The 26557-nt window shown below is 52.7% G+C and overlaps 1 protein-coding gene across 1 annotated transcript in view; it reads right to left on the bottom strand.

Moving 5' to 3' along the window:
• Positions 1-5774: 5774 nt before the first annotated feature.
• LOC137352929 (cobalamin binding intrinsic factor-like) overlaps positions 5775-26557 on the bottom strand; it is a 41783-nt gene continuing 21000 nt past the window's right edge. The window contains exons 3-8 of the mRNA XM_068018784.1: positions 21983-22138; positions 17957-18126; positions 16151-16337; positions 14596-14971; positions 9628-9743; positions 5775-6172 (exon numbers count right to left, since the gene is read on the bottom strand). Coding sequence (XP_067874885.1) covers positions 6105-6172; positions 9628-9743; positions 14596-14971; positions 16151-16337; positions 17957-18126; positions 21983-22138 — 1073 coding nt within the window. The 3' untranslated portion in view covers positions 5775-6104. The remainder of the gene's footprint in view (positions 6173-9627; positions 9744-14595; positions 14972-16150; positions 16338-17956; positions 18127-21982; positions 22139-26557) is intronic.

Below are 26557 nucleotides of genomic sequence, written 5' to 3'. Positions count from 1 at the left end.
AGTTACGTTCGCGCCCGGGTGTCCCTGGAGAAGGAGCATACGATGTCCACCGGTACGCTTGAGGCCTTCCGCGACCGGTGGGCACCGCAGGGACTGGAGTGCATGGTCGACGCCGTGAATGGCATTTTAATTTGAGTTTTTTTTATTTATCTGTCTTTAATGAAGTAAAAAACAAACAGGGTTCGAGAGAGAGGAAAGCGCCGGCTCCCATTGTGTGAACATGGTACAATGTCGCCACATGGTGGCGATTACCTGTTACTACAGAGAATAGATGAAATGCCTGGCGGTGGGTTGGAACGGAAATCTGGTACTCCCATATTCCTGTACCTGAGTAATTGAGACACTGAGTTGTGCCGTTGCCAGGTGAAGCCACCCAGGGAATGGGCCTTCCTGTCACTTATTCACACCGCCACCCACTGACTGCTGAGGCAGTAAAGAAAGACTTGCATTGAGATAGAACCTTTCTCAGCCGAGGACGTCCCGAAGTGCTTCACAAACTTAGAAGCACTTTTGAAGTGCGGTCACTGTTGTAATGTACTCAATTTGCACACAGCAAGATCCCACAAGCAGTGTGATAATGACCAAATCATTTGATTCTTCTTGATGTTGGTTGAGGATAGGTGTTGGCCACATCACCCATTCAGTACTGACCCTCTGACAGTGCAGCACTCCCTCAGTAATGACCCTCTGACAGTGCAGCACTCCCTCAGTACTGACCCTCTGACAGTGCAGCACTCCCTCAGTACTGACCCTCTGACAGTGCAGCACTCCCTCAGTACTGACCCTCTGACAGTGCAGCACTCGCTCAGTACTGACCCTCTGACAGTGCAGCACTCCCTCAGTACTGACCCTCCGACAGTACAGCACACCCTCAGTACTGACCCTCTGACAGTGCAGCACACCCTCAGTACTGACCCTACGACAGTGCAGCACTCCCTCAGTACTGACCCTCCGACAGTGCAGCACTCCCTCAGTACTGACCCTCTGACAGTGCAGCACTCCCTCAGTACTGACCCTCCGACAGTGCAGCACTCGCTCAGTACTGACCCTCTGACAGTGCAGCACTCCCTCAGTACTGACCCTCCGACAGTACAGCACACCCTCAGTACTGACCCTCTGACAGTGCAGCACACCCTCAGTACTGACCCTACGACAGTGCAGCACTCCCTCAGTACTGACCCTCCGACAGTGCAGCACTCCCTCAGTACTGACCCTCTGACAGTGCAGCATTCCCTCAGTACTGACCCTCTGACAGTGCAGCACTCCCTCAGTACTGACCTTCCAACAGTGCAGCACTCCTTCAGTACTGACCCTCTGACAGTGCAGCGCTCCCTCAATACTCACCCTCCAACAGTGCAGCACTCCCTCAATACTGACCCTCTGACAGTTCAGCATTCCCTCAGTAGTGACCCTCTGACAGTGCATAACTCCCTCAGTACTGACCCTCCGACAGTGCAGCACTCCCTCAGTACTGACCCTCTGACAGTACAGCATTCCCTCAGTACTGACCCTCTGACAGTGCAGCACTCCCTCAGTACTGACCCTCTGACTGTGCAGCACTCCCTCAGTACTGACCCTCTGACAGTGCAGCACTCCCTCAGTACTGACCCTCTGACAGTGCAGCATTCCCTCAGTACTGACCCTCTGACAGTGCAGCACTCGCTCAGTACTGACCCTCTGACTGTGCAGCACGCCCTCAGTACTGACCCTCTGACAGTGCAGCACTCCCTCAGTACTGACCCTCTGACAGTGCAGCACTCCCTCAGTACTGACCCTCCGACAGTGCAGCACTCTCTCAGTACTGACCCTCTGACTGTGCAGCACTCCCTCAGTAATGACTCTCTGACAGTGCAGCACTCCCTCAGTACTGACCATCTGACAGTGCAGCACTCCCTCAGTACTGACCCTCTGACAGTGCAGCACTCCCTCAGTACTGACCCTCCGACAGTGCAGAACTCCCTCAGCACTGACCCTCCAACAGAGCAGCACTCCTTCAGCACTGACCCTCCGACAGTGCAGCACTCCCTCAGCACTGACCCTCTGACAGTGCAGCACTCCTTCAGCACTGACCCTCCGACAGTGCAGCACTCCCTCAATACTGACCCTCTGATAGTGCAGCACTCCCTCAGTACTGACCCTCTGACAGTGCAGCACTGCCTCAGTACTGACCCTCTGACAGTGCAGCACTCCCTCAGTACTGATCCTCTGACAGTGCAGCACTCCTTCAGCACTGACCCTCCGACAGTGCAGCACTCCCTCAGTACTGACCCTCCGACAGTGCAGCACTCCCTCAGTACTGACCCTCTGATAGTGCAGCACTCCCTCAATACTGACCCTCTGACAGTGCAGCACTCCCTCAGTACTGACCCTCTGATAGTGCAGCACTCCCTCAATACTGACCCTCTGACAGTGCAGCACTCCCTCAGTACTGACCCTCTGACAGTGCAGCACTCCCTCAGTACTGACCCTCTGACAGTGCAGCACTGCCTCAGTACTGACCCTCTGACAGTGCAGCACTCCCTCAGTACTGACCCTCTGATAGTGCAGCACTCCCTCAATACTGACCCTCCGACAGTGCAGCACTCCTTCAGCACTGACCCTCTGACAGTGCAGCACTCCCTCAGTACTGACCCTCTGATAGTGCAGCACTCCCTCAATACTGACCCTCTGACAGTGCAGCACTCCCTCAGTACTGACCCTCTGACAGTGCAGCACTCCCTCAGTACTGACCCTCTGACAGTGCAGCACTCCCTCAATACTGACCCTCTGACAGTGCAGCACTCCCTCAATACTGACCCTCTGACAGTGCAGCACTCCTTCAGCACTGACCCTCTGACAGTGCAGCACTCCCTCAGTACTGACCCTCTGACAGTGCAGCACTCCCTCAGTACTGACCCTCCGACAGTGCAGCACTCCCTCAGTACTGACCCTCTGACAGTGCAGCACTCCCTCAGCACTGACCCTCTGACAGTGCAGCACTCCCTCAGTACTGACCCTCTGACAGTGCAGCACTCCCTCAGTACTGACCCTCCGACAGTGCAGCACTCCCTCAGTACTGACCCTCTGTCAGTGCAGCACTCCCTCAGTACTGACCCTCTGATAGTGCAGCACTCCCTCAATACTGACCCTCCGACAGTGCAGCACTCCCTCAATACTGACCCTCCGACAGTGCAGCACTCCCTCAGTACTGACCCTCTGACAGTGCAGCACTCCCTCAGTACTGACCCTCTGACAGTGCAGCACTCCCTCAATACTGACCCTCTGACAGTGCAGCACTCCCTCAGTACTGACCCTCTGATAGTGCAGCACTCCCTCAATACTGACCCTCTGACAGTGCAGCACTCCCTCAGTACTGACCCTCTGATAGTGCAGCACTCCCTCAATACTGACCCTCCGACAGTGCAGCACTCCCTCAGTACTGACCCTCTGACAGTGCAGCACTCCCTCAGTACTGACCCTCTGACAGTGCAGCACTCCCTCAATACTGACCCTCTGACAGTGCAGCACTCCCTCAGTACTGACCCTCTGATAGTGCAGCACTCCCTCAATACTGACCCTCTGACAGTGCAGCACTCCTTCAGCACTGACCCTCCGACAATGCCATTCCTGCTCAGTACTTGCACTAATCTTTCAGTAAAGTCTGATTGTTGAAAGAAATACTCTAAACTCCATCAGTGCCATTATGTTTTGGAATAGTTTAATTCCTTTCTACCTGATATATCAGCGCAATCAAAATCATTATTAGTATTATTTTCAAAATAATGTGACAAATCATCGGGATCATGTGTTTGAAAATCCGTGTGATAACTTTCCATGAGCAAAGTATTCAAAGTCCATGTAACAATCGCAATGAATACAGGATTTAAAATTCGTACAACAATCACAGTGAACAACGGATTCAAAATCAGTGTGACAATCATAGTGAGCAAGGGATTTGAAATCAGTGTGGCACTCATGTTGAACCAGGGATTTAAAGTCAGTGGGACAATCATGGTGAACAAGGGATTTAAAGTCAGTGTGAGAATCATAGTGAACAAAGGATTTAAAATTCGTGTGGCAATCATGGTGAACAAGTCTTTTAAAATCAGTGTGACATCATCGTGAACAAGGCTTTTAAAATCAGTGTGACAAGCATGGTGAGAACGTGTTTTAAAATCAATGGGATAATCATAGTGAACAAGGGATTTGAAATCAGTGTGACAATCGAGGTGAACAAAGATATTAAAATCCGTGTGACTGTCATAATGAATAAGGGATTTAAAATCAGTGTGACAATCATGGCGAACAAGTGATTTGAAATCAGTGTGGCAATCATGGTGAACCAGGGATTCGAATTCAGTGTGGCAATCATGGTGAACCAGGGATTTGAAATCAATGTGGCAATCATGGCGAACCAGGAATTTGAAATCAGTGTGGCAATCGTGGTGAATAAAGATATTAAAATCCGTGTGACTGCCATAGTGAACAAGGGATTTGAAATCAGTGTGGCAATCATGGCGAACAAGTGATTTGAAATCACTGTGGCAATCATGGTGAACCAGGGATTCGAATTCAGTTTTGCAATCATGGTGAACCAGGGATTTGAAATCAATGTGGCAATCATGGTGAACAAAGATATTAAAATCCGTGTGACTGTCATAGTGAGTAAGGGATTTAAAATCAGCGTGACAATCATGGCGAACAAGCGATTTGAAATCAGTGTGGCAATCATGGTGAACCAGGGATTCGAATTCAGTGTGGCAATCATGGTGAACCAGGGATTTGAAATTAATGTGGCAATCATGGTGAACCAGGAATTTGAAATCAGTGTGGCAATCGTGGTGAACAAATATATTAAAATCTGTGTGACTGTCATAGTGAACAAGGGATTTAAAATCAGTGTGACAATCATGGCGAACAAGCGATTTGAAATCAGTGTGGCAATCATGGTGAACCAGGGATTCGAATTCAGTGTGGCAATCATGGTGAACCAGGAATTTGAAATCAGTGTGGCAATCATGGTGAACAAAGATATTACAATCTGTGTGACTGTCATAGTGAACAAGGGATTTAAAATCAGTGTGACAATCATGGCGAACAAGCGATTTGAAATCAGTGTGGCAATCATGGTGAACCAGGGACTCGAATTCAGTGTGGCAATCTTGGTGAACTAGGGATTTGTAATCAATGTGGCAATCATGGCGAACAAGGGATTTGAAATCAGTGTGGCAATCGTGGTGAACCAGGGATTTGAAATCAATGTGGCAATCATGGTGAACCAGGGATTCAAAATCAGTGTGGCAATCATGGTGAACCAGGGATTCAAAATCAGTTTGGCAATCATGGTGAACCAGGGATTCGAATTCAGTGTGGCAATCATGGTGAACCAGGGATTCGAAATCAGTTTGGCAATCATGGTGAACCAGGGATTCGAAATCAGTTTGGCAATCATGGTGAACCAGGGATTTGAATTCAGTGTGGCAATCATGGTGAACCAGCGATTTGAAATCAGGGTGGCAATCATGGTGAACCAGAGATTTGAAATCAGTGTGGCAATCATGGTGAACCAGCGATTTGAAATCAGGGTGGCAATCATGGTGAACCAGGGATTTGAATTCAGTGTGGCAATCATGGTGAACCAGGGATTTGAAATAAGTGTGGCAATCATGGTGAACCAGCGATTTGAAATCAGGGTGGCAATCATGGTGAACCAGGGATTCGAAATCAGTTTGGCAATCATGGTGAACCAGGGATTTGAAATCAGTTTGGCAATCATGGTGAACCAGGGATTTGAATTCAGTGTGGCAATCATGGTGAACCAGCGATTTGAAATCAGGGTGGCAATCATGGTGAACCAGGGATTTGAAATAAGTGTGGCAATCATGGTGAACCAGGGATTATGAAATCAGTGTGGCAATCATGGTGAACCAGGGATTTGAAATAAGTGTGGCAATCATGGTGAACCAGGGATTATGAAATCAGTGTGGCAATCATGGTGAACCAGGCATTTGAAATAAGTGTGGTAATCATGGTGAACCAGGGGTTTGAAATCAATATGGCAATCATATTGAACAATGGTTTGCAGCACATCTTTCCGAGCCCTTTCAGTGAGAACGATGTTCGTTCTAAATGATCAAGAAAGTGAATACGGCAAGTATTTGTTCCCCATCAGATGGCTGATAATCCTCGAGATCTGTTGTGAAATGATGTGGAAAGGAACAAGAAGACAGTTTTATTCTGGGAAAACGATACTTTTATTTTCACTGACAGAGTTCCTTGACATTGGAAGAATGAGTCCCAGATTTTGGAAAAATATTTTCACCTTTTGTGAAGTGCAGGGTATTTTCACTGAGAATTCCGAGGATTGCGTGTGTTTCAGAGAGAAACTTTGTGACGGTGGGTATATGTTTGCGAGCCTCAGTGTCAGGGTTTCTATGTGTTAGTGTCCACATCTGTGTGTCTTACATTACAAAGGATTAAAAACTTCTGTCAGGTCACCCTTCTCTCTGGAGAAAAGAGAGCTCATTCAAACTTCTCATTCTTGGTATCATCCCTGTGAATATCTTTGTACCTTCTCCAGTGTCTCTCTATCCTTGGAGTAATTAACAAGTCGCTTGGACAAATGTGGATTTTCATTAGGGAAAGACCACAAGGATTTGGCAAATGGTTTTATCTAGCTTTCTGGAGTTTTTGGACGAGGTAACGTAGTTGATGCGGTGGATCTGGTGTACATTGACTTCCAAAAAGCATTTGATAAAGTGCCACACAACAGACTTGTGAACAAAGTTCTAGCCCACTGAATAAAAAGGACAGTGGCATCATGGAGATGAAATTGGCTGAGTGACAGGAAACTGAGAGTATTTTATTTATTTATTTATTTAGAGATACAGCACTGAAACAGGCCCTTCGGCCCACCGAGTTTGTGCCGACCATCAACCACCCATTTTTTATACTAATCCTACATTAATCCCATATTCCTACCACATCCCCACCTGTCCCTATATTTCCCTACCACCTACCTATACTAGGGGCAATTTATAATGGCCAATTTACCTATCAACCTGCAAGTCTTTGGCTGTGGGAGGAAACCAGAGCACCCGGAGGAAACCCACGCAGACACAGGGAGAACTTACAAACTCCACACAGGCAGTACCCAGAATTGAACCCAGGTCGCTGGAGCTGTGAGGCTGCAGTGCTAACCATTGCACCACTGTGTCACCCGTGAACAGCTGTGTTTCAGTTGTTCTTGTGTGTGTGTACATGTGTGCGAGAGTGAGAGAGTGTGAGTGTGTGAGAGTGTGAGTATGTGTGGGAGTGTGAAATGTGAGAGTGTGAGTGCGAGTGTGTGTGAGAGACTGTGCGAGTGTGTGTGTGAGAGTGTGGTGGGTATGAGTGTGAGTGTGAGAGTGTGGTGGGTGTGAGAGTGTGTGAGAGTCTGTGTGAGTGCGAGAGAGTGTGTGTGAGAGTATGTGAGTGTGTGTGAGAGTATGTGAGAGTGAGGGTGTGTGTGAATGTGAGTGTATGTGTGTGAGTGTGCGTGTGAGAATGTGAGTGTGAGAGTGTGTGCGAGTGTGTGAGAGAATGTGTGAGATGTGTGTGTGAGAATGTGTGTGGGTGTAAGTGTGAAAGTGTGTGTGTGTGTGTGAGTGAGAATGTGTGTGTGAGTGTGTGTGTGTGAGAGTGAGTGAGAATGTGTGTGTGAGTGTCAGAGTGTGTGTGCAAGTGTGAAAGTGTGTGTGGGTGTGAGAATGTGTGTGTGAGTGTGAGTGAGTGAGAATGTGGGTGTGAGAATGTGTGTGTGTGTGAGAGAGTGAGTGAGAATGTGTGTGTGAGAATGTGTGTGTGTATGTGAGAGTGAGTGAGAGTGTGTGTGTGTGTGAGTGAGTGAGAATGTGTGAGAGAGTGAGTGAGAGTGTGTGTGTGAGTGTCAGAGTGTGTGTGCAAGTGTGAAAGTGTGTGTGGGTGTGAGAATGTGTGTGTGAGTGTGTGAGAATGTGTCTGGGTGTGAGAATGTGTGAGTGAGTGTGTGTGTGTGTGTGAGAGTGAGTGTGTGTGTGAGAGTGAGTGAGAATGTGTGTGTGAGTGTGTGTGTGTGTGAGAGTGAGTGAGAATGTGTGTGTGAGTGTCAGAGTGTGTGTGCAAGTGTGAAAGTGTGTGTGGGTGTGAGAATGTGTGTGTGAGTGAGTTAGAATGTGTGAGTGTGTGAGAATGTGTCTGGGTGTGAGAATGTGTGTGGGTGTGAGAATGTGCGTGGGTGTGTGAGTGTGCGTGGGTGTGAGAATGAGTGTGTGAGTGTGTGAAAGTGTGTGTGTGAGTGTATGAGTGTGTGTGTGCGTGAGAATGAGTGTGAGTGTGTGAAAGTGTGTGTGTGAGTGTGTGTGTGAGTGTGTGCGTGTGTGAATGTGCATGTGTGTGTGAGTGTACGAGTGTGTGTGTGAGAATGAGTGTGAGTGTGTGAAAGTGTGAGTGTGTGTGCGAGTGTGAGAGAGAGTGTGTGTGTGAATGTGCATGTGTGTATGAGTGTACGAGTGTGTGTGGGTGTGAGAATGAGTGTGAGTGTGTGAAAGTGTGTGTGTGAGTGTGAGAGAGTGTGCATGTGTGAATGTGCATGTGTGTGTGAGTGTACGAGTGTGTGTGGGTGTGAGAATGAGTGTGCGACTGTGTGAAAGTGTGTGTGTGAGTGTACGAGTGTGTGTGGGTGTGAGAGTGTGTGTGCGAGTGTGAGAAAGTGTGTGCGTATGAGAATGTGCATGTGTGTGAGTGTACGAGTGTGTGTGTGTGTGAGAATGAGTGTGAGTGTGTGAAAATGTGTGTGTGAGTGTGAGAGTGTGTGTGGGTGTGAGAATGAGTGTGCGACTGTGTGAAAGTGTGTGTGTGAGTGTACGAGTGTGTGTGGGTGTGAGAGTGTGTGTGCGAGTGTGAGAAAGTGTGTGCATATGAGAATGTGCAAGTGTGTGAGTGTACGAGTGCGTGTGTGTGTGAGAATGAGTGTGAGTGTGTGAAAGTGTGTGTGAGAGTGTGTGTGCGAGTGTGAGAGAGTGTGCGTGTGTGAATGTGTGTGTGAGTGTACGAGTGCGTGTGTGTGTGAGAATGAGTGTGAGTGTGTGAAAGTGTGTGTGTGAGTGGACGAGTGTGTGTGGGTGTGAGTGTGAGAAAGTGTGTGCGTATGAGAATGTGCATGTGTGTGAGTGTACGAGTGTGTGTGTGTGAGAATGGGTGTGAGTGTGTGAAAGTGTGAGTGTGAGAGTGTGTGTGTGTGTGAGAATGGGTGTGAGTGTGTGAAAGTGTGAGTGTGAGAAAGTGTGTGCGTATGAGAATGTGTGTGAGTGTACGAGTGTGTGTGTGAGAATGGGTGTGAGTGTGTGAAAGTGTGTGTGTGAGTGTGAGAGTGTGTGTGTGTGTGAGAATGGGTGTGAGTGTGTGAAAGTGTGAGTGTGAGAGTGTGTGTGGGTGTGAGAATGTGTGAGTGTGAGAGTGTGTGTATGAGTGTGTGTTAAATGTGTGAGTGTGAGTGTGTGAGACAGACTCACTGTTTAATTGGGATGTACAGACTGAGTGGTGTTGATGTGACGACAAACACGGAAACCCTGGATAATCAACCATTGTTTCACAGTGAAATTTCTGCTATTTTCAAACACATTTACTCACTGTGAATCAGAACGTGCTCTCCAGTAAAAAACAGCCATCTCCCGCTGAAGAAGTCAGCAGCTAAACCGTGAATCCTGGTGATGAAAGGACCCCAAGGTGTGTAGAGAAAGTCAAAACTGTGTGAGGCACAAAAACAGTCAGGAATTAATTCGACCCCATGACGATGATTTTTTCAGCACCTCCCCTTAGGCTCAGTTACACTCGGTTGATCAAACTCTCAGTCAGAACTCGGCCTTCGAACCCCATAAATCAGACAGAAACTCCACAGTGAGGGAGTGCTGCACTGTCGGAGGGTCATTACTGAGGGACTGCTGCACTGTCGGAGGGTCAGTATTGAGGGAGAGCAGCACTGGCGGAGGGTCAGTATTGAGGGAGAGCAGTACTGTCGGAGGGTCAGTATTGAGGGAGCGCAGCACTGTCGGACGGTCAGGACTGAGTTGTGCTGCACTGTCGGATGGTCAGTACTGAGGGAGTGCTGCACTGTCGGATGGTCAGTACTGAGGGAGTGCTGCACTGTCAGAGGGTCAGCATTGAGGGAGAGCAGCACGGTCGGAGGGTCAATACTGAGGGACTGCTGCACTGTCGGAGGGTCAGCATTGAGGGAGTGCTGCACTGTCGGAAGGTCAGTATTGAGGGAGAGCAGCACTGTCGGACGGTCAGGACTGAGTTGTGCTGCACTGTCGGAGGGTCAGTACTGAGGGAGTGCTGCACTGTCGGAGGGTCATTACTGAGGGACTGCTGCACTGTCGGAGGGTCAGTATTGAGGGAGAGCAGCACTGTCGGAGGGTCAGTATTGAGGGAGCGCAGCACTGTCGGACGGTCAGGACTGAGTTGTGCTGCACTGTCGGATGGTCAGTACTGAGGGAGTGCTGCACTGTCAGAGGGTCAGCATTGAGGGAGAGCAGCACGGTCGGAGGGTCAATACTGAGGGACTGCTGCACTGTCGGAGGGTCAGCATTGAGGGAGTGCTGCACTGTCGGAAGGTCAGTATTGAGGGAGAGCAGCACTGTCGGACGGTCAGGACTGAGTTGTGCTGCACTGTCGGAGGGTCAGTACTGAGGGAGTGCTGCACTGTCGGAGGGTCATTACTGAGGGACTGCTGCACTGTCGGAGGGTCAGTATTGAGGGAGAGCAGCACTGGCGGAGGGTCAGTATTGAGGGAGAGCAGTACTGTCGGAGGGTCAGTATTGAGGGAGCGCAGCACTGTCGGACGGTCAGGACTGAGTTGTGCTGCACTGTCGGATGGTCAGTACTGAGGGAGTGCTGCACTGTCAGAGGGTCAGCATTGAGGGAGAGCAGCACGGTCGGAGGGTCAATACTGAGGGACTGCTGCACTGTCGGAGGGTCAGCATTGAGGGAGTGCTGCACTGTCGGAAGGTCAGTATTGAGGGAGAGCAGCACTGTCGGACGGTCAGGACTGAGTTGTGCTGCACTGTCGGAGGGTCAGTACTGAGGGAGTGCTGCACTGTCAGAGGGTCAGCATTGAGGGAGAGCAGCACTGTCGGAGGGTCAGTACTGAGGGAGTGCTGCACTGTCGGAGGGTCAGTATTGAGGGAGAGCAGCACTGTCGGACGGTCAGGACTGAGTTGTGCTGCACTGTCGGAGGGTCAGTACTGAGGAAGTGCTGCACTGTCGGAGGGTCAGTACTGAGGGAGTGCTGCACTGTCAGAGGGTCAGTACTGAGCGAGTGCTGCACTGTCGGAGGGTCAGTACTGAGGGAATGCTGCACTGTCGGAGGGTCAGTACTGAGGGAGTGCTGCACTGTCAGAGGGTCAGTACTGAGGGAGTGCTGCACTATCAGAGGGTCAGTACTGAGGGAGTGCTGCACTGTCAGACGGTCAGTACTGAGGGAGTGCTGCACTGACGGAGGGTCAGGACTGAGGGAGCACCGCACTGTCGGAGGGTCATTACTGAGGGAGTGCTGCACTGTCGGAGGGTCAGTACTGAGGGAGTGCTGCACTGACGGAGAGTCAGGAATGAGGGAGTGCTGCACTGACGGAGGGTCAATACTGAGCGAGTGCTGCACTGTCAGAGGGTCAGTACTGAGGGAGTGCTGCACTGTCGGAGGGTCAGTACTGAGGGAGTGCCGCACTGTCGGAGGGTCAGTACTGAGGGAGTGCTGCACTGTCAGAAGGTCAGTACTGAGGGAGTGCTGCACTGTCGGACGGTCAGTACTGAGGGAGTGCTGCACTGTCAGAGGGTCAGTACTGAGGGAGGGCTGCACTGTCGGAGGGTCAGTACTGAGGGAGGGCTGCACTGTCAGAGGGTCAGTAGTGAGGGAGTGCTGCACTGTCGGAGGGTCAGTACTGAGGGAGTGCTGCACTGTCAGAGGGTCAGTACTGAGGGACTGCTGCACTGTCAGACGGTCAGTACTGAGGGAGTGCTGCACTGTCAGAGGGTCAGTACTGAGGGAGGGCTGCACTGTCGGAGGTTCAGGGGGACGGGATATGGGGATGGGGAGGGAGATGGGGAGGGGGACAGGGTGGGAGATGGGGAGGGGGACAGGGTGCAAGATGTGAAGGGGGACGGGGGAGGGGGACGGGGGAGGGGGACGGGGATGGAGACGGGGAGGGAGACGGGGAGGGGGACAAGGAGGCAGACGGGGAGGGGGGACTTGAAGGGGGACGGGGAAGGGGGACGGGGAAGGGGACGGGGAGGGGGGACGGGGTGGGAGACGGGGAGGGGGACAAGGAGGGAGACGGGGAGGGCGGACTTGACGGGGGATGGGGAGGGGGGATGTGGAGGGGGGACGGGGTGGGAGACGGGGAGGGGGGATGGGTTGGGAGATGGGGAGGGGGACGGGGAGGGGGGACGGGGTGGGTGACGGGGAGGGGGACGGGGAGGGAGGACGGGGTGGCAGATGGGGAGGGGGATGGGGAGGGGGACGGGGAGGGAGATTGGGAGGGGGACGGGAAGGGGGGGCGGGGAGGGGGGACGGGGAGGGGGGACGGGGTGGGTGACGGGGAGGGGGACGGGGAGGGGGGAACGGGGTGGCAGATGGGGAGGGGGATGGGGAGGGGGACGGGAAGGGAGATTGGGAGGGGGACGGGAAGGGGGGGCGGGGTGGGAGACGGGGAGGGGGACAGGGTGCGAGATGTGAAGGGGACGGGGATGGAGACGGGGATGGAGACGGGGAGGGGGACAAGGAGGCAGACGGAGAGGGGGGAGTTGAAGGGGGATGGGGAAGGGGATGGGGAGGGGGAAGGGGTGGGAGACCGGAACGGGGACGGGGAGTGGGACAAGGAGGGAGACGGGGAGGGGGGACTTGAAGGGGGATGGGGAGGGGGACGGGGAGGGGGGATGGGGTGGGAGATGGGGAGGGGGGACGGGGAGGGGAACGGGGAGGGAGATGGGGTGGGGGACGGGGAGGGAGATGGGGAGGGGGACAGGGTGCGAGATGTGAAGGGGGACGGGGGACGGGGATGGAGACGGGGACAAAGACGGGGAGGGGGACAAGGAGGCAGACGGGGAGGGGGGACTTGAGGGGGAACGGGGTGGGAGACGGAGAGGGCGACGGGGAGGGGGACAAGGAGGGAGACGGGGAGGGGGGACTTCAAGGAGGATGGGGAGGGGGACGGGGAGGGGGGACGGGGTGGGAGATGGGGAGGAGGACGGGGTGGGAGATTGGGGGCGGACGGGGTGGGAGATGGGGAGGGGGATGGGGAGAGGGACGGGGAGGGGGGACGGGGTGGGAGATGCGGAGGGGGATGGGGAGAGGGACGGGGAGGGGGGACAGGGAGGGAGATGGGGAGGAGGACGGGGTGGGAGATTGGGGGCGGACGGGGTGGGAGATGGGGAGGGGGACGGGGTGGAAGATGGGGAGGGGGACGGGGAGGGGGGACGGGGTGGGAGATGGGGAGGGGGACGGGGAGGGAGATGGGGAGGGGGACGGGGTGGGAGATGGGTAGGGGGACGGGGAGGGGGATGGGGAGGGGGGACGGGGAGGGGGATGGGGAGGGGGGACGGGGAGGGGGGACGGGGTGGGAGACGGGGAGGGGGACGGGGAGGGAGACGGGGTGGAAGATGGGGAGAGGGACGGGGAGGGGGGACGGGGTGGGAGATGGGGAGGGGGACGGGGAGGGAGATGGGTAGGGGGACGGGGAGGGGGGACGGGGAGGGGGACGTGGTGGGAGAAGGGGAGTGGGACGGGGAGGGAGATGGGTAGGGGGATGGGGAGGGGGATGGGGAGGGGGACGGGGTTTGGGAATGGGGAGGGGGACAGGGTAGAGATGGGGAGGGGGACGGGGGACGGGGAGGGGGACGGGGATTGGGAATGGGGAGGGGGACGGGGAGGGGGACAGGGTAGAGATGGGGAGGGGGACGGGGGATGGGGAGGGGGACGGGGAGGGGGATTGGGGATGGGGAGGGAGATGGGGCGGGGGACGGGGAGGGGGGCAGGGTGGGAGATGGGGAGGGGGACGGGGTGGGAGATGTGGGGGGAGACGGGGATTGGGGATTGGGAGGGGGATGGGGAGGGGGATGGGGAGGGGGATGGGGATTGGGAATGGGGAGGGGGATGGGGAGGGGTACCGGGAGGGGGATTGGGGATGGGGAGGGGGACGGGGTTTGGGAATGGGGAGGGGGACGGGGAGGGGGACAGGGTGGAGATGGGGAGGGGGATGGGGGATGGAGAGGGGGACGGGGAGGGGGACGGGGATTGGGGATGGGGAGGGAGATGGGGCGGGGGACAGGGAGGGGGGCAGGGTGGGAGATGGGGAGGGGGACGGGGTGGGAGATGTGGGGGGAGACGGGGATTGGGGATGGGGAGGGGGATGGGGAGGGGGATGGGGAGGGGTACCGGGAGGGGGACGGGGATTGGGGATGGGGAGGGAGATGGGGAGGGGGAGGAGGACGGGGAGGGGGAACTGGGAGGGGGACGGGGAGGGGGGACGGGGAATGGGGACGGGGTGGGAGATGGGGATGGGGATGTGGATTTGGATGAGGAGATGGATTGGGAATGCTGCCTACCTGAATCGAGAGGGTGAGACACGTTGAGCCTCCATCATCAGATCCATCACTGTGGATCCAAGGGGCACCTTTAACAGCTGCCAATGGGTGAAACTGTTGGACACAGCATCCATTACTGTGTAATTCACACTGATGTCATGTGTGGGGGAGCTGGGCGAAGGGAGGGTGAGGTTCGGGGAGGGGAGGGTGAGGTTCGGGAAGGTGAGGGTGAGGTTCGGGGAGGGGAGAGTGAGGTTCGGGGAGGGGAGGGTGATGTTCAGGGAGGGGAGAGTGAGTGTGGGGAAGGTGAGGGTGGAGGGGGGAATAGTGGGGATGGTGCTGGGGGTTTTGGGGGCAATTGCGACGCGTCCCATTCGGGCATTGAGCAGGAGGTTATCTGCAAAGTGAAACAGCATCAGGTTAGTCCACCTTGAGTAAATCTTCCATCGGAGAGGGAGAGAGGGGGGGGGGGACGGGGAGGGAGAGGGAGTGAGAGGGGGAGAGAGAGAGAGGGAGAGAGAGAGAGGGAGAGAGAGGGTGAGGGGGAGAGAGAGAGGGGGAGAGAGAGGGAGAGGGAGAGAGAGGGAGGGGGGAGAGAGAGAGGGGAGGAAGGGGAGGAGATTGAGGGGGGGAGGGAGAGAGGGGGAGAGTGAGGGGAGAGAGAGAGCAAGAGAGATGGAGTGAGAGAGAGGGAGAGAGAGCAAGAGGGAGAGAGAGCGAGAGGGAGAGAGAGCGAGAGGGAGAGAGAGAGGGGGGAGAGAGAGAGAGAAGGAGAGAGAGGGGGAGAGAGAGGGGGAGAGAGAGGGGGAGAGAATGGGGAGAGTGAGAGGGGAGAGAGAGAGCGAGAGAGATGGGGGGGAGAGAGGGAGAGAATGGGGCGAGAGAGAGGGAAGAGAGAGAGCGAGAGAGATGGGGGGGAGAGAGAGAGGGGGGGAGAGAGAGAGAGAGACAGGGAGAGGGGGAGGGGAGAGAGAGAGAGGGAGAGTGGGAGAGAGAGGGAGGGAGGAGAGAGAGGGGAGGAGAGAGAGAGAGGGGAGAGTGAGAGGGCGGAGAGAGGGGTTAGAGAGAGGGAGAAAGTGGAGGTAGAGACAGAGAGGGGGAAAGAGAGGGAAAGGGAGAAGGGGTAGGGGAGAGAGTGGGGAGAGAAAGAAGGGTGAGGGGGGTGAGATGTGGGAGGGAGAGATGTGGGAGAGAGAGAGGGGGAGAGAGAGAGAGGGGGAGAGAAAGAGGGGGAGAGAGAGAGAGAGAGAGGGGGAGAGAGAGAGAGAGAGAGGGGGGAGAGAGACGGAGAGACATGGAAGGGAGAGTGAGCGGAGAGAAAGTGGAGAAGAGAGAAACAGGGAGAGGGGAGAGCAGAAGAGAGAGACAGGAGTGAGGCGAGGAAAGGATAAAGGGAGAGTGAAGGAAAGGGACGGAGTGAGTGAGTGACAGAACGAAAGAAAGAAAGAGAGAGAGAGAGACAGAGAGAAGGAGGGAAAGGGAGAGACTGAGAGAGAGAGGGAGAGAGAGGAAGGCAGACAGAGGGAGAGAGAGAGAGACACCCTCTTTCTCCAGATCTTGGGACTTATCGACTAACCAATGTCCCACAAGCAGTTTGTTGTGTCGATGTCCAGGTAGGTTCGATTATACAAGGAAGGCACCACGAGTGACAGTGCCAGGGGGTTCTCAAACATTCCATTGGAGATTCCCTTGAGGAGTCTTTCCACAGAGCTTTGACAATCCCAGGATTCTGGAGGGATCAGATCATGATTGGCTGACAGTGCCTGACAAATGGAGCACACAATCAGATAATCTCTTTGAACACTGAGCAATACAACAACAAAATCTTCCATTCATCTAGCACCTTTAACATATGCAGCCATTGGACAGAAATTTGACCCCGAGCCACATCAGGAGATATTAGGGACGGGCGACCAAAAGCTCGGTCAAAGTGGTCGGTTTTTAAGGAGTGTCTTAAAGGAGGAGAGAGAGAGAGAGGCGGAGAGGTTAAGGGAGGGAATTCCAGAGGTTAGGGCCCCAGGCAGCTGAAGGCACGGCCACCAATGGTGGAGCGATGGGAATCGGGGGATGGGTGAGAGGCCGGAATTGGAGACATTCTCAATGCTGGGTCATAAGAACTCCTGACTCTCATAACAGCAAAAGAAATAGGAGCAGGAGAAGGCCATTCAACCCCTTGAACCTACTTTCTGTTCATTAAGATCATGGCCGATCTCCTACCTCAACTCCACCTTCCCGTCCTATCCCTCGATTCCCCTCAGTGCCCAAAAATCTCTCGATCTCAGTCTTGAATATACTCAATGACTGATCATCCACAGATCTCTGGGATAGAGAATTCCAGAGATTCACAACCCTCTGAGTGAAGACATTCCTCCCCATCTCAGTCCCCAATGGCCGAGCCCTTACCCTGAGACTGGGACCCCCCCCCCCAACTAATTCTAGACGCTCCAGTCAGGGGGGGAAGCGACCCCTCAGTATCTACCCTGTCAAACCCTCGCAGAATTTTATTTGTTGCAATGAGATCACCCCTCATTCTTCTAAACTCTGAAGACTATCAGCCCAGTCTACTCAATCTCCGACCATAGGACAAACCTCTCACTCCAGGAATCAGTCTGAAACCTTTGCTACACCTCAGGTACGGAGACCAAAACTGTACACAGTACTCCAGATGTAGTCTCACCAAAGCCCTATATCATTGCAGCAAGACTTCTTCGCTCTTGTACCCCAATCGTCTTGCAATAAAGGCCAATCCACGGCATTTGCATGATAATGTTCTGTGATTCATGTACAAGGACCTCCCAAATCCTTCTGAATACCAACATATACTAGTCTCTCACTTGTATCATGATCGATTGTAAATAGCTGAGGACCTAGCTCTGCTTATTGCGGTACACTATGCAATACAGCTTGTCCACTCGAAAATGACCCATATAGTACGTAATATATTCGCCAGCTTGCTGGATATTTTATATATCTGATTTATCTCAGAGCAATGCAGAGGTGACACTAGTTCTAAGTCAACAACTAGTTTATTTAAGTACTTTAAAATATCTCGGCACTTACAAGATTTCAGTACAATGTCTCCATCAGAATACAATCTCTATTTCTGGAGCATTCCAGCATCTAGTTTCTGTTGCCATCAATTCTGGGCTTAAGCAATCAAGCACAGTGAACACTGATCAGTGAACAGACTAATACAATCAAACCCAGATCAATCAAAGCATTGGAAACGACATAATCCGACCCTGTTTTCTATTAACCAGTCCTCAATCCCTGGATTACTAATTCAGGAATATGACTGCATTGATAAGGGGCAAAAGGCAGACACAGGAATAAATGCTTGACATTCCATGTGCCAAGACTGTATAAATGAGAGGAGCATTACCTGAATTGCAAGCCCAGTTGTGCTGAGGTCTCCAATTACCCCGTCATGTTGAACATTGGCAAGGATCCGGTCAATTACATTCTGCAATGCCCTCTTCATCTTGGGAGTACCATGGTGTTGGCTTTCAAAACTCACACACCTCAAAGCAAGGGCAGCCACTGCGAGGGTATCTAGGATTTTTCCAAACATCAATTGTAAAAAAAAGATGGCACAGATGTATATCGATCTATGTCACGTATCTCACACAGACCATACCTGGAGCACTGTGCACAGTTCCAGTCTCGATATCCCTTGGTTAGACCACACTTGGAGCACTGTGCACAGTTCCAGTCTCGATATTACCTGGCTTAGACCACACTTGGAGCACTGTGCACAGTTCCGGTCTCTGTGCACCTTGGTTAGACCACACTTGGAGCACTGTGCACAGTTCCGGTCTCCATATACCTTGGTTAGACCACACATGGAGCACTGTGCACAGTTCTGGTCTCCATATACTTTGGTTAGACCACACTTGGAGCACTGTGCACAGTTCTGGTCTCCACATACCTTGGTTAGACCACACTTGGAGCACTGTGCACAGTTCTGGTCTCCATATACTTTGGTTAGACCATACTTGGAGCACTGTGCACAGTTCCAGTCTCCATATACCTTGGTTAGACCACACTTGGAGCACTGTGCACAGTTCTGGTCTCCATATACTTTGGTTAGACCACACTTGGAGCACTGTGCACAGTTCTGGTCTCCATATACCTTGGTTAGACCACACTTGGAGCACTGTGCACAGTTCTGGTCTCCACATACCTTGGTTAGACCACACTTGGAGCACTGTGCACAGTTCTGGTCTCCACATACCTTGGTTAGACCATTCTTGGAGCACTGTGCACAGTTCTGGTCTCCACATACCTTGGTTAGACCACACTGGGAGCACTGCGCACAGTTCTGGTCTCCATATACCTTGGTTAGACCACACGGAGCACTGTGCACAGTTCTGGTCTCCATGTACTTTGGTTAGACCATACTTGGAGCACTGTGCACAGTTCTGGTCTCCACATACCTTGGTTAGACCACACTTGGAGCACTGTGCACAGTTCTGGTCTCCATATACCTTGGTTAGACCACACTGGGAGCACTGTGCACAGTTCTGGTCTCCATATACCTTGGTTAGACCACACGGAGCACTGTGCACAGTTCTGGTCTCCATGTACTTTGGTTAGACCACACTTGGAGCACTGTGCACAGTTCTGGTCTCTATATACTTTGGTTAGACCACACTTGGAGCACTGTGCACAGTTCCGGTCTCCACATACCTTGGTTAGACCATACTTGGAGCACTGTGCACAGTTCTGGTCTCCATATACCTTGGTTAGACCACACTTGGAGCACTGTGCACAGTTCTGGTCTCCGTATACTTTGGTTCGACCACACTTGGAGCACTGTGCACAGTTCTGGTCTCCATGTACTTTGGTTAGACCACACTTGGAGCACTGTGCACAGTTCTGGTCTCTATATACTTTGGTTAGACCACACTTGGAGCACTGTGCACAGTTCTGGTCTCCATATACTTTGGTTAGACCACACTTGGAGCACTGTGCACAGTTCCGGTCTCTACATACCTTGGTTAGACCATACTTGGAGCACTGTGCACAGTTCTGGTCTCCACATACCTTGGTTAGACCATTCTTGGAGCACTGTGCACAGTTCTGGTCTCCATATACTTTGGTTAGACCACACTCGGAGCACTGTGCACAGTTCTGGTCTCCATATACTTTGGTTAGACCACACTCGGAGCACTGTGCACAGTTCTGGTCTCCACATACCTTGGTTAGACCATTCTTGGAGCACTGTGCACAGTTCTGGTCTCCACATACCTTGGTTAGACCATTCTTGGAGCACTGTGCACAGTTCCAGTCTCCATATACTTTGGTTAGACCACACTTGGAGCACTGTGCACAGTTCTGGTCTCTAGATACCTTGGTTCGACCACACTTGGAGCACTGTGCACAGTTCCGGTCTCCATATAAAAAGGATATAGAGTTACAAGGATGATACCGGAACTGGGAGGTTGTAACTATCAGGAAAGTCTGAACAGGTTTTCTGCAGAAAAGAGAAGACTGAGGGAATGAACTGATAAAGGTGTTTAATATTATGAAAGGGTTTGATTGTGTCGACATAGAGAAGATGTTTCCACTTGTGGAGGTCAGACCAGAACCAGAGACCCAGCAATATAAGAGAATCACTAATAAATCCAATGGGGAATTCAGGAAAAACCCCTTTCCCCAGAGAGAGGTGAGAATGTGGAACTCGCTCCCACAGGGAGTGGTTGTGGTGAATAGTATCGATGTATTTAAGGGGAAGCTGGATAAACACAAGAGGGAGAAAGGAATAGAAGGATAGGGTGAGATGGAGAGAGGGTGGGAGGAGGCTCGTGTGGAGCAGAAACACCAGCACGGAGCAGATGGGCCGAATGGACTGTTTCTGTGTTGGAAATACTTTATAATAATTTGTGCTTTCAGTTGCTAAAAACTCACTTCCTTGGTCCGTGTTCCTGTCACAGTTTTGTCAATATTCTGTCATTCTAACCTCCCGTGACTGATTCTTCATAACATCGGCCGATTCCACCCCTGCCCCAGCACATCAGCTAACCAAACCCTCATCCCGGTGGCTGTTGTTATCTCCAGACACCTCCCACCTTGCACACTCTGTAATCAGACATGTATCCAGAAAGCTGCTAGTCTGTACCCGAACTCACATCAAATCCCTCTCATCAATCACCAAATGCACTCACTGAACTGCATAGTCCGCCAATACCTCCCCTTTAGAACTCTCACCATGTGTTCAACTCCCTCCCTATCTCTGTAACCTCCTCCAGCCCCTACACCCCTCCCTATCTCTGGAACCTCCTCCAGCCCCTACAACCTACCGATCTCTGGAACCTCCTCCAGCCCCTACACCCCTCCCTATCTCTGCAACCTCCTCCAGCCCCTACAACCTACCTATCTCTGTAACCCCCTCCAACCCCTTCAACCCTCCCTATCTCTGTAACCTCCTCCAGCCCCTACAGCCCTCCCTATCTCTGCAACCTTCTCCAGCCCCCATAACCCCTCCCTATCCCTGTAACCTCCTCCAGCCCCTACAACCCTTCCTATCTCTGCAACCTCCTCCAGCTCCTACAACCCTCCCTATCTCTGTAACCTCCTCCAGCCCCTACACCCCTCCTTATCTCTGTAACCTCCTCCAGCCCCTACAACCCTCCCTATCTCTGCAACCTCCTCCAGCTCCTACAACCCTCCCTATCTCTGTAACCTCCTCCAGCCCCTACACCCCTCCTTATCTCTGTAACCTGCTCCAGCCCCTACAACCCTCCCTATCTCTGCAACCTCCTCCAGCCCCTACAACCCTCCCTATCTCTGCAACCTCCTCCAGCCCCTGCACCCCTCCCTATCTCTGTAACCTCCTCCAGCCCCTATCACCCTCCGAGATCTCTGCACTCCTCCAATTCCGCCCTCTCGCCCATCCCCCGATTCCCGTCACTCCACCATTGGCGGCCGTGCCTTCAGCTGCTTGGGGCCCTAAGCTCTGGAATTCCCTCCCTAAACCTCTCCGCCTCTCTCTCTCCTTCTTTCATAATTTATTGAATTTGACAGCACAGTAAAAGGCCATTCAGTCCATCTCCTGTGTGCCAGTGTCAATGCCCCTCATGAGCCCCCTTCCAGCCTTCCTGCTCTTGCCCAACATCCTGTCATTCCATTTCCTTTCTCCCTCGGGTCTTTATCCAGCTTTCCCTTCCATGTATCCCCACTCTTGGACTCAACTGCTCCCTATGGCTGTGAATCCCGGCTTCTCTTTTAGAGTTGGGATCTCCCTGTGCGCGGATGGACTGCCACACGGCACAATACAGCCATAGGGAGGCCATTGGGCCCATCGAACCTCTGCCTTCTGGAGTGATGGATGGGATCGGAAGAGCTTGAGGATATTCCGAGCGTAAGGAGAGGCCTCAGGGGAAAAGGAAGTTCTTTCTCATCTCACCGACGGGATAGGTGAATCCTTCCTGATTGGAATGCTCAACAGCTGAGTCGAAAATCTTCTCAATGGTCCAGGAGGGGAGGCAAATGGAATTCTTGCACAGAGCAAGAACAGCGAGGCTAACCTGGTAGTAATCCGAGAGAGGCCAAAGGTGTGTATCTGTCGAAAAGAATATTATTTATCGTTACGGAGAACACAGGAGCAAGAACAACAACAACCTGCATTGAGGTAGCAGCTTCATTGCAGTAAAACATCCCAAGGTGCTTCACAGTAGGGATTATCAAACAGAATTTGACCCCGAGCCACATCAGGTGATATTAGGGACCGGCGACCAAAAGCTCGGTCAAAGAGGTCGGTTTTTTAAGGAGCGTCTTAAAGGTGGAGAGGTTTAGGGAGGGAATTCCAGAGCTTAGGGCCCCAGGCAGCTGAAGGCACGGCCGCTAATGGTGGAGCGATGGGAATCGGGGGATGGGGAAGAGGCTGGAATTGGAGGAGCACAGAGATCTCGGTGGGTTGTAGGGGCTGGAGGAGGTTACAGAGATAGGGAGGGTTGTAGGGGCTGGATGAGGTTACAGAGATAGGGAGGGTTGTAGGAGCTGGAGGAGGTTACAGAGATAGGGAGGGTTGTAGGGGCTAGGAGGAGGTTACAGAGATAGGGGGGGTTGCAGGGGCTGGAGGAGGTTACAGAGATAGGGAGGGTTGTATGGGCTGGAGGAGGTTACAGAGATAGGGAGGGTTGTAGGAGCTGGAGGAGGTTACAGAGATAGGAAGGGTTGTAGGGGCTGGAGGAGGTTACAGAGATAGGGAGGGTTGTAGGGGCTGGAGGAGGTTACAGAGATAGGGAGGGTAGTAGGGGCTGGAGGAGGTTACAGAGATAGGGAGGGTTGTAGAAGCTGGAGAAGGTTACAGAGATAGGGAGGATTGTAGAAGCTGGAGGAGGTTATAGAGATAGGGAGGATTGTAGAAGCTGGAGATGGGTACAGAGATAGGGAGGATTGTAGAAGCAGGAGAAGGTTACAGAGATAGGGAGGGTTGTAGGGGCTGGAGGAGGTTACAGAGATAGGGAGGGTAGTAGTGGCTGGAGGAGGTTACAGAGATAGGGAGGGTTGTAGAAGCTGGAGAAGGTGACAGAGATAGGGAGGGTTGTATGGGCTGGAGGAGGTTACAGAGATAGGGAGGGTTGTAGAAGCTGGAGGAGGTTACAGAGATAGGGAGGGTTGTAGAAGCTGGAGAAGGTTACAGAGATAGGGAGGATTGTAGAAGCTGGAGGAGGTTACAGAGATAGGGAGGATTGTAGAAGCTGGAGGAGGCTACAGAGATAGGGAGGATTGTAGAAGCTGGAGAAGGTTACAGAGATAGGGAGGATTGTAGAAGCTGGAGAAGGCTACAGAGATAGGGAGGATTGTCGAAGCTGGAGGAGGTTACAGAGATAGGGAGGGTTGTAGGGGCTGGAAGAGGTTACAGAGATAGGGAGGATTGTAGAAGCTGGAGGAGGTTACAGAGATAGGGAGGATTGTAGAAGCTGGAGGAGGGTACAGTGATAGGGAGGGTTGTAGAAGCTGGAGGAGGTTACAGAGATAGGGAGGATTGTAGAAGCTGGAGGAGGGTACAGAGATAGGGAGGATTGTAGAAGCTGGAGGAGGTTACAGAGATAGGGAGGGTTGTAGAAACTGAAGAAGGTTACAGAGATAGGGAGGATTGTCGAAGCTGGAGGAGGTTACAGAGATAGGGAGGATTGTAGAAGCTGGAGAAGGTTACAGAGATAGGGAGGGTTGTCGGGGCTGAAGGAGGTTACAGAGATAGGGAGGGTTGTAGGGGCTGGTGGAGGTTACAGAGATAGGGAGGGTTGTAGGGGCCGGAGGAGGTTACAGAGATAGGTACGGTTGTAGGGACTGGAGGAGGTTACAGAGATAGGGAGGGTTGTAGAAGCTGGAGAAGGTTACAGAGATAGGGAGGGTTGTTGGGGCTGGAGAAGGTTACAGAGATAGGGAGGGTTGTAGGGGCTGGAGAAGGTTACAGAGATAGGGAGGATTGTAGAATCTGGAGGAGGTTACAGAGATAGGGAGGATTGTAGAAGCTGGAGGAGGTTACAGAGATAGGGAGGGTTGTAGGGGCTGGAGGAGGTTACAGAGATAGGGAGGGTTGCAGGGGCTGGAGGAGGTTACAGAGATAGGGAGGGTTGTAGAAGCTGGAGGAGGTTACAGAGATAGGGAGGATTGTAGAAGCCTGAGAAGGTTACAGAGATAGGGAGGGTTGTAGGGGCTGGAGGAGGTTACAGAGATAGGGAGGGTTGTAGAAGCTGGATGAGGTTACAGAGATGGGGAGGATTGTAGAAGCTGGAGAAGGTTACAGAGATAGGGAGGATTGTAGAAGCTGGAGGAGGTTACAGAGATAGGGAGGATTGTAGAAGCTGGAGAAGGTTACAGAGATAGGGAGGGTTGTAGGGGCTGGAGGAGGTTACAGAGATAGGGAGGGTTGTAGAAGCTGGATGAGGTTACAGAGATAGGGAGGGTTGCAGGAGCTGGAGGAGGTTACAGAGATAGGGAGGGTTGTAGGGGCTGGAGGAGGTTACAGAGATGGGGGGGTTGCAGGAGCTGGAGGAGGTTACAGAGATAGGGAGGGTTGTATGGGCTGGAGGAGGTTACAGAGATAGGGAGGATTGTAGAAGCTGGAGAAGGTTACAGAGATAGGGAGGGTTGTAGGGGCTGGAGGAGGTTACAGAGATAGGGAGGGTAGTAGTGGCTGGAGGAGGTTACAGAGATAGGGAGGGTTGTAGAAGCTGGAGAAGGTGACAGAGATAAGGAGGGTTGTACGGGCTGGAGGAGGTTACAGAGATAGGGAGGGTTGTAGAAGCTGGAGGAGGTTACAGAGATAGGGAGGGTTGTAGAAGCTGGAGAAGGTTACAGAGATAGGGAGGATTGTAGAAGCTGGAGAAGGCTACAGAGATAGGGAGGATTGTGGAAGCTGGAGGAGGTTACAGAGATAGGGAGGGTTGTAGGGGCTGGAGAAGGTTACAGAGATAGGGAGGATTGTAGAAGCTGGAGGAGGTTACAGAGATAGGGAGGATTGTAGAAGCTGGAGGAGGGTACAGAGATAGGGAGGGTTGTAGAAGCTGGAGGAGGTTACAGAGATAGGGAGGATTGTAGAAGCTGGAGGAGGGTACAGAGATAGGGAGGATTGTCGAAGCTGGAGGAGGTTACAGAGATAGGAGGGTTGTAGAAGCTGAAGAAGGTTACAGAGATAGGGAGGATTGTAGAAGCTGGAGGAGGTTACAGAGATAGGGAGGATTGTAGAAGCTGGAGAAGGTTACAGAGATAGGGAGGGTTGTAGGGGCTGAAGGAGGTTACAGAGATAGGGAGGGTTGTAGGGGCTGGTGGAGGTTACAGAGATAGGGAGGGTTGTAGGGGCTGGAGGAGGTTACAGAGATAGGTAGGGTTGTAGGGACTGGAGGAGGTTACAGAGATAGGGAGGGTTGTAGAAGCTGGAGAAGGTTACAGAGATAGGGAGGGTTGTCGGGGCTGGAGAAGGTTACAGAGATAGGGAGGGTTGTAGGGGCTGGAGAAGGTTACAGAGATAGGGAGGATTGTAGAAGCTGGAGGAGGTTACAGAGATAGGGAGGATTGTAGAAGCTGGAGAAGGTTACAGAGATAGGGAGGGTTGTAGGGGCTGGAGGAGGTTACAGAGATAGGGAGGGTTGTCGAAGCTGGAGGAGGTTACAGAGATAGGGAGGGGTGTAGGGGCTGGAGAAGGTTACAGAGATAGGGAGGGTAGAACGGGCTGGAGGATGCTACAGAGATAGGGAGGATTGTAGAAGCTGGAGGCGGTTACAGAGATAGGGAGGATTGTAGAAGCTGGAGAAGGTTACAGAGATAGGGAGGATTGTAGAAGCTGGAGAAGGTTACAGAGATAGGGAGGATTGTCGAAGCTGGAGGCGGTTACAGAGATAGGGAGGATTGTAGAAGCTGGAGAAGGTTACAGAGATAGGGAGGATTGTAGAAGCTGGAGGCGGTTACAGAGATAGGGAGGGTTGTAGGGGCTGGAGGAGGTTACAGAGATAGGGAGGATTGTAGAAGCTGGAGAAGGTTACAGAGATAGGGAGGATTGTAGAAGCTGGAGGCGGTTACAGAGATAGGGAGGATTGTAGAAGCTGGAGAAGGTTACAGAGATATGGAGGATTGCAGAAGCTGGAGAAGGTTACAGAGATAGGGAGGATTGTAGAAGCTGGAGGCGGTTACAGAGATAGGGAGGATTGTAGAAGCTGGAGAAGGTTACAGAGATAGGGAGGGTTGTAGGGGCTGGAGGAGGTTACAGAGATAGGGAGGATTGGAGAAGCTGGAGAAGGTTACAGAGATAGGGAGGATTGTAGAAGCTGGAGAAGGCTACAGAGATAGGGAAGGTTGTCGGGGCTGGAGGAGGATTGTAGAAGCTGGAGAAGGTTACAGAGATAGGGAAGGTTGTTGGGGCTGGAGGAGGTTACAGAGATAGGGAGGATTGTAGAAGCTGGAGGAGGTTACAGAGATAGGGAAGGTTGTAGGGACTGGAGGAGGTTACAGAGATAGGGAGGATTGTAGAAGCTGG

Source organism: Heterodontus francisci, chromosome 39, assembly GCF_036365525.1.
Source record: "Heterodontus francisci isolate sHetFra1 chromosome 39, sHetFra1.hap1, whole genome shotgun sequence".
NCBI classification, from domain to species: Eukaryota; Metazoa; Chordata; class Chondrichthyes; order Heterodontiformes; family Heterodontidae; genus Heterodontus; species Heterodontus francisci.
This window is presented reverse-complemented; position numbering and strand designations above follow the sequence as displayed.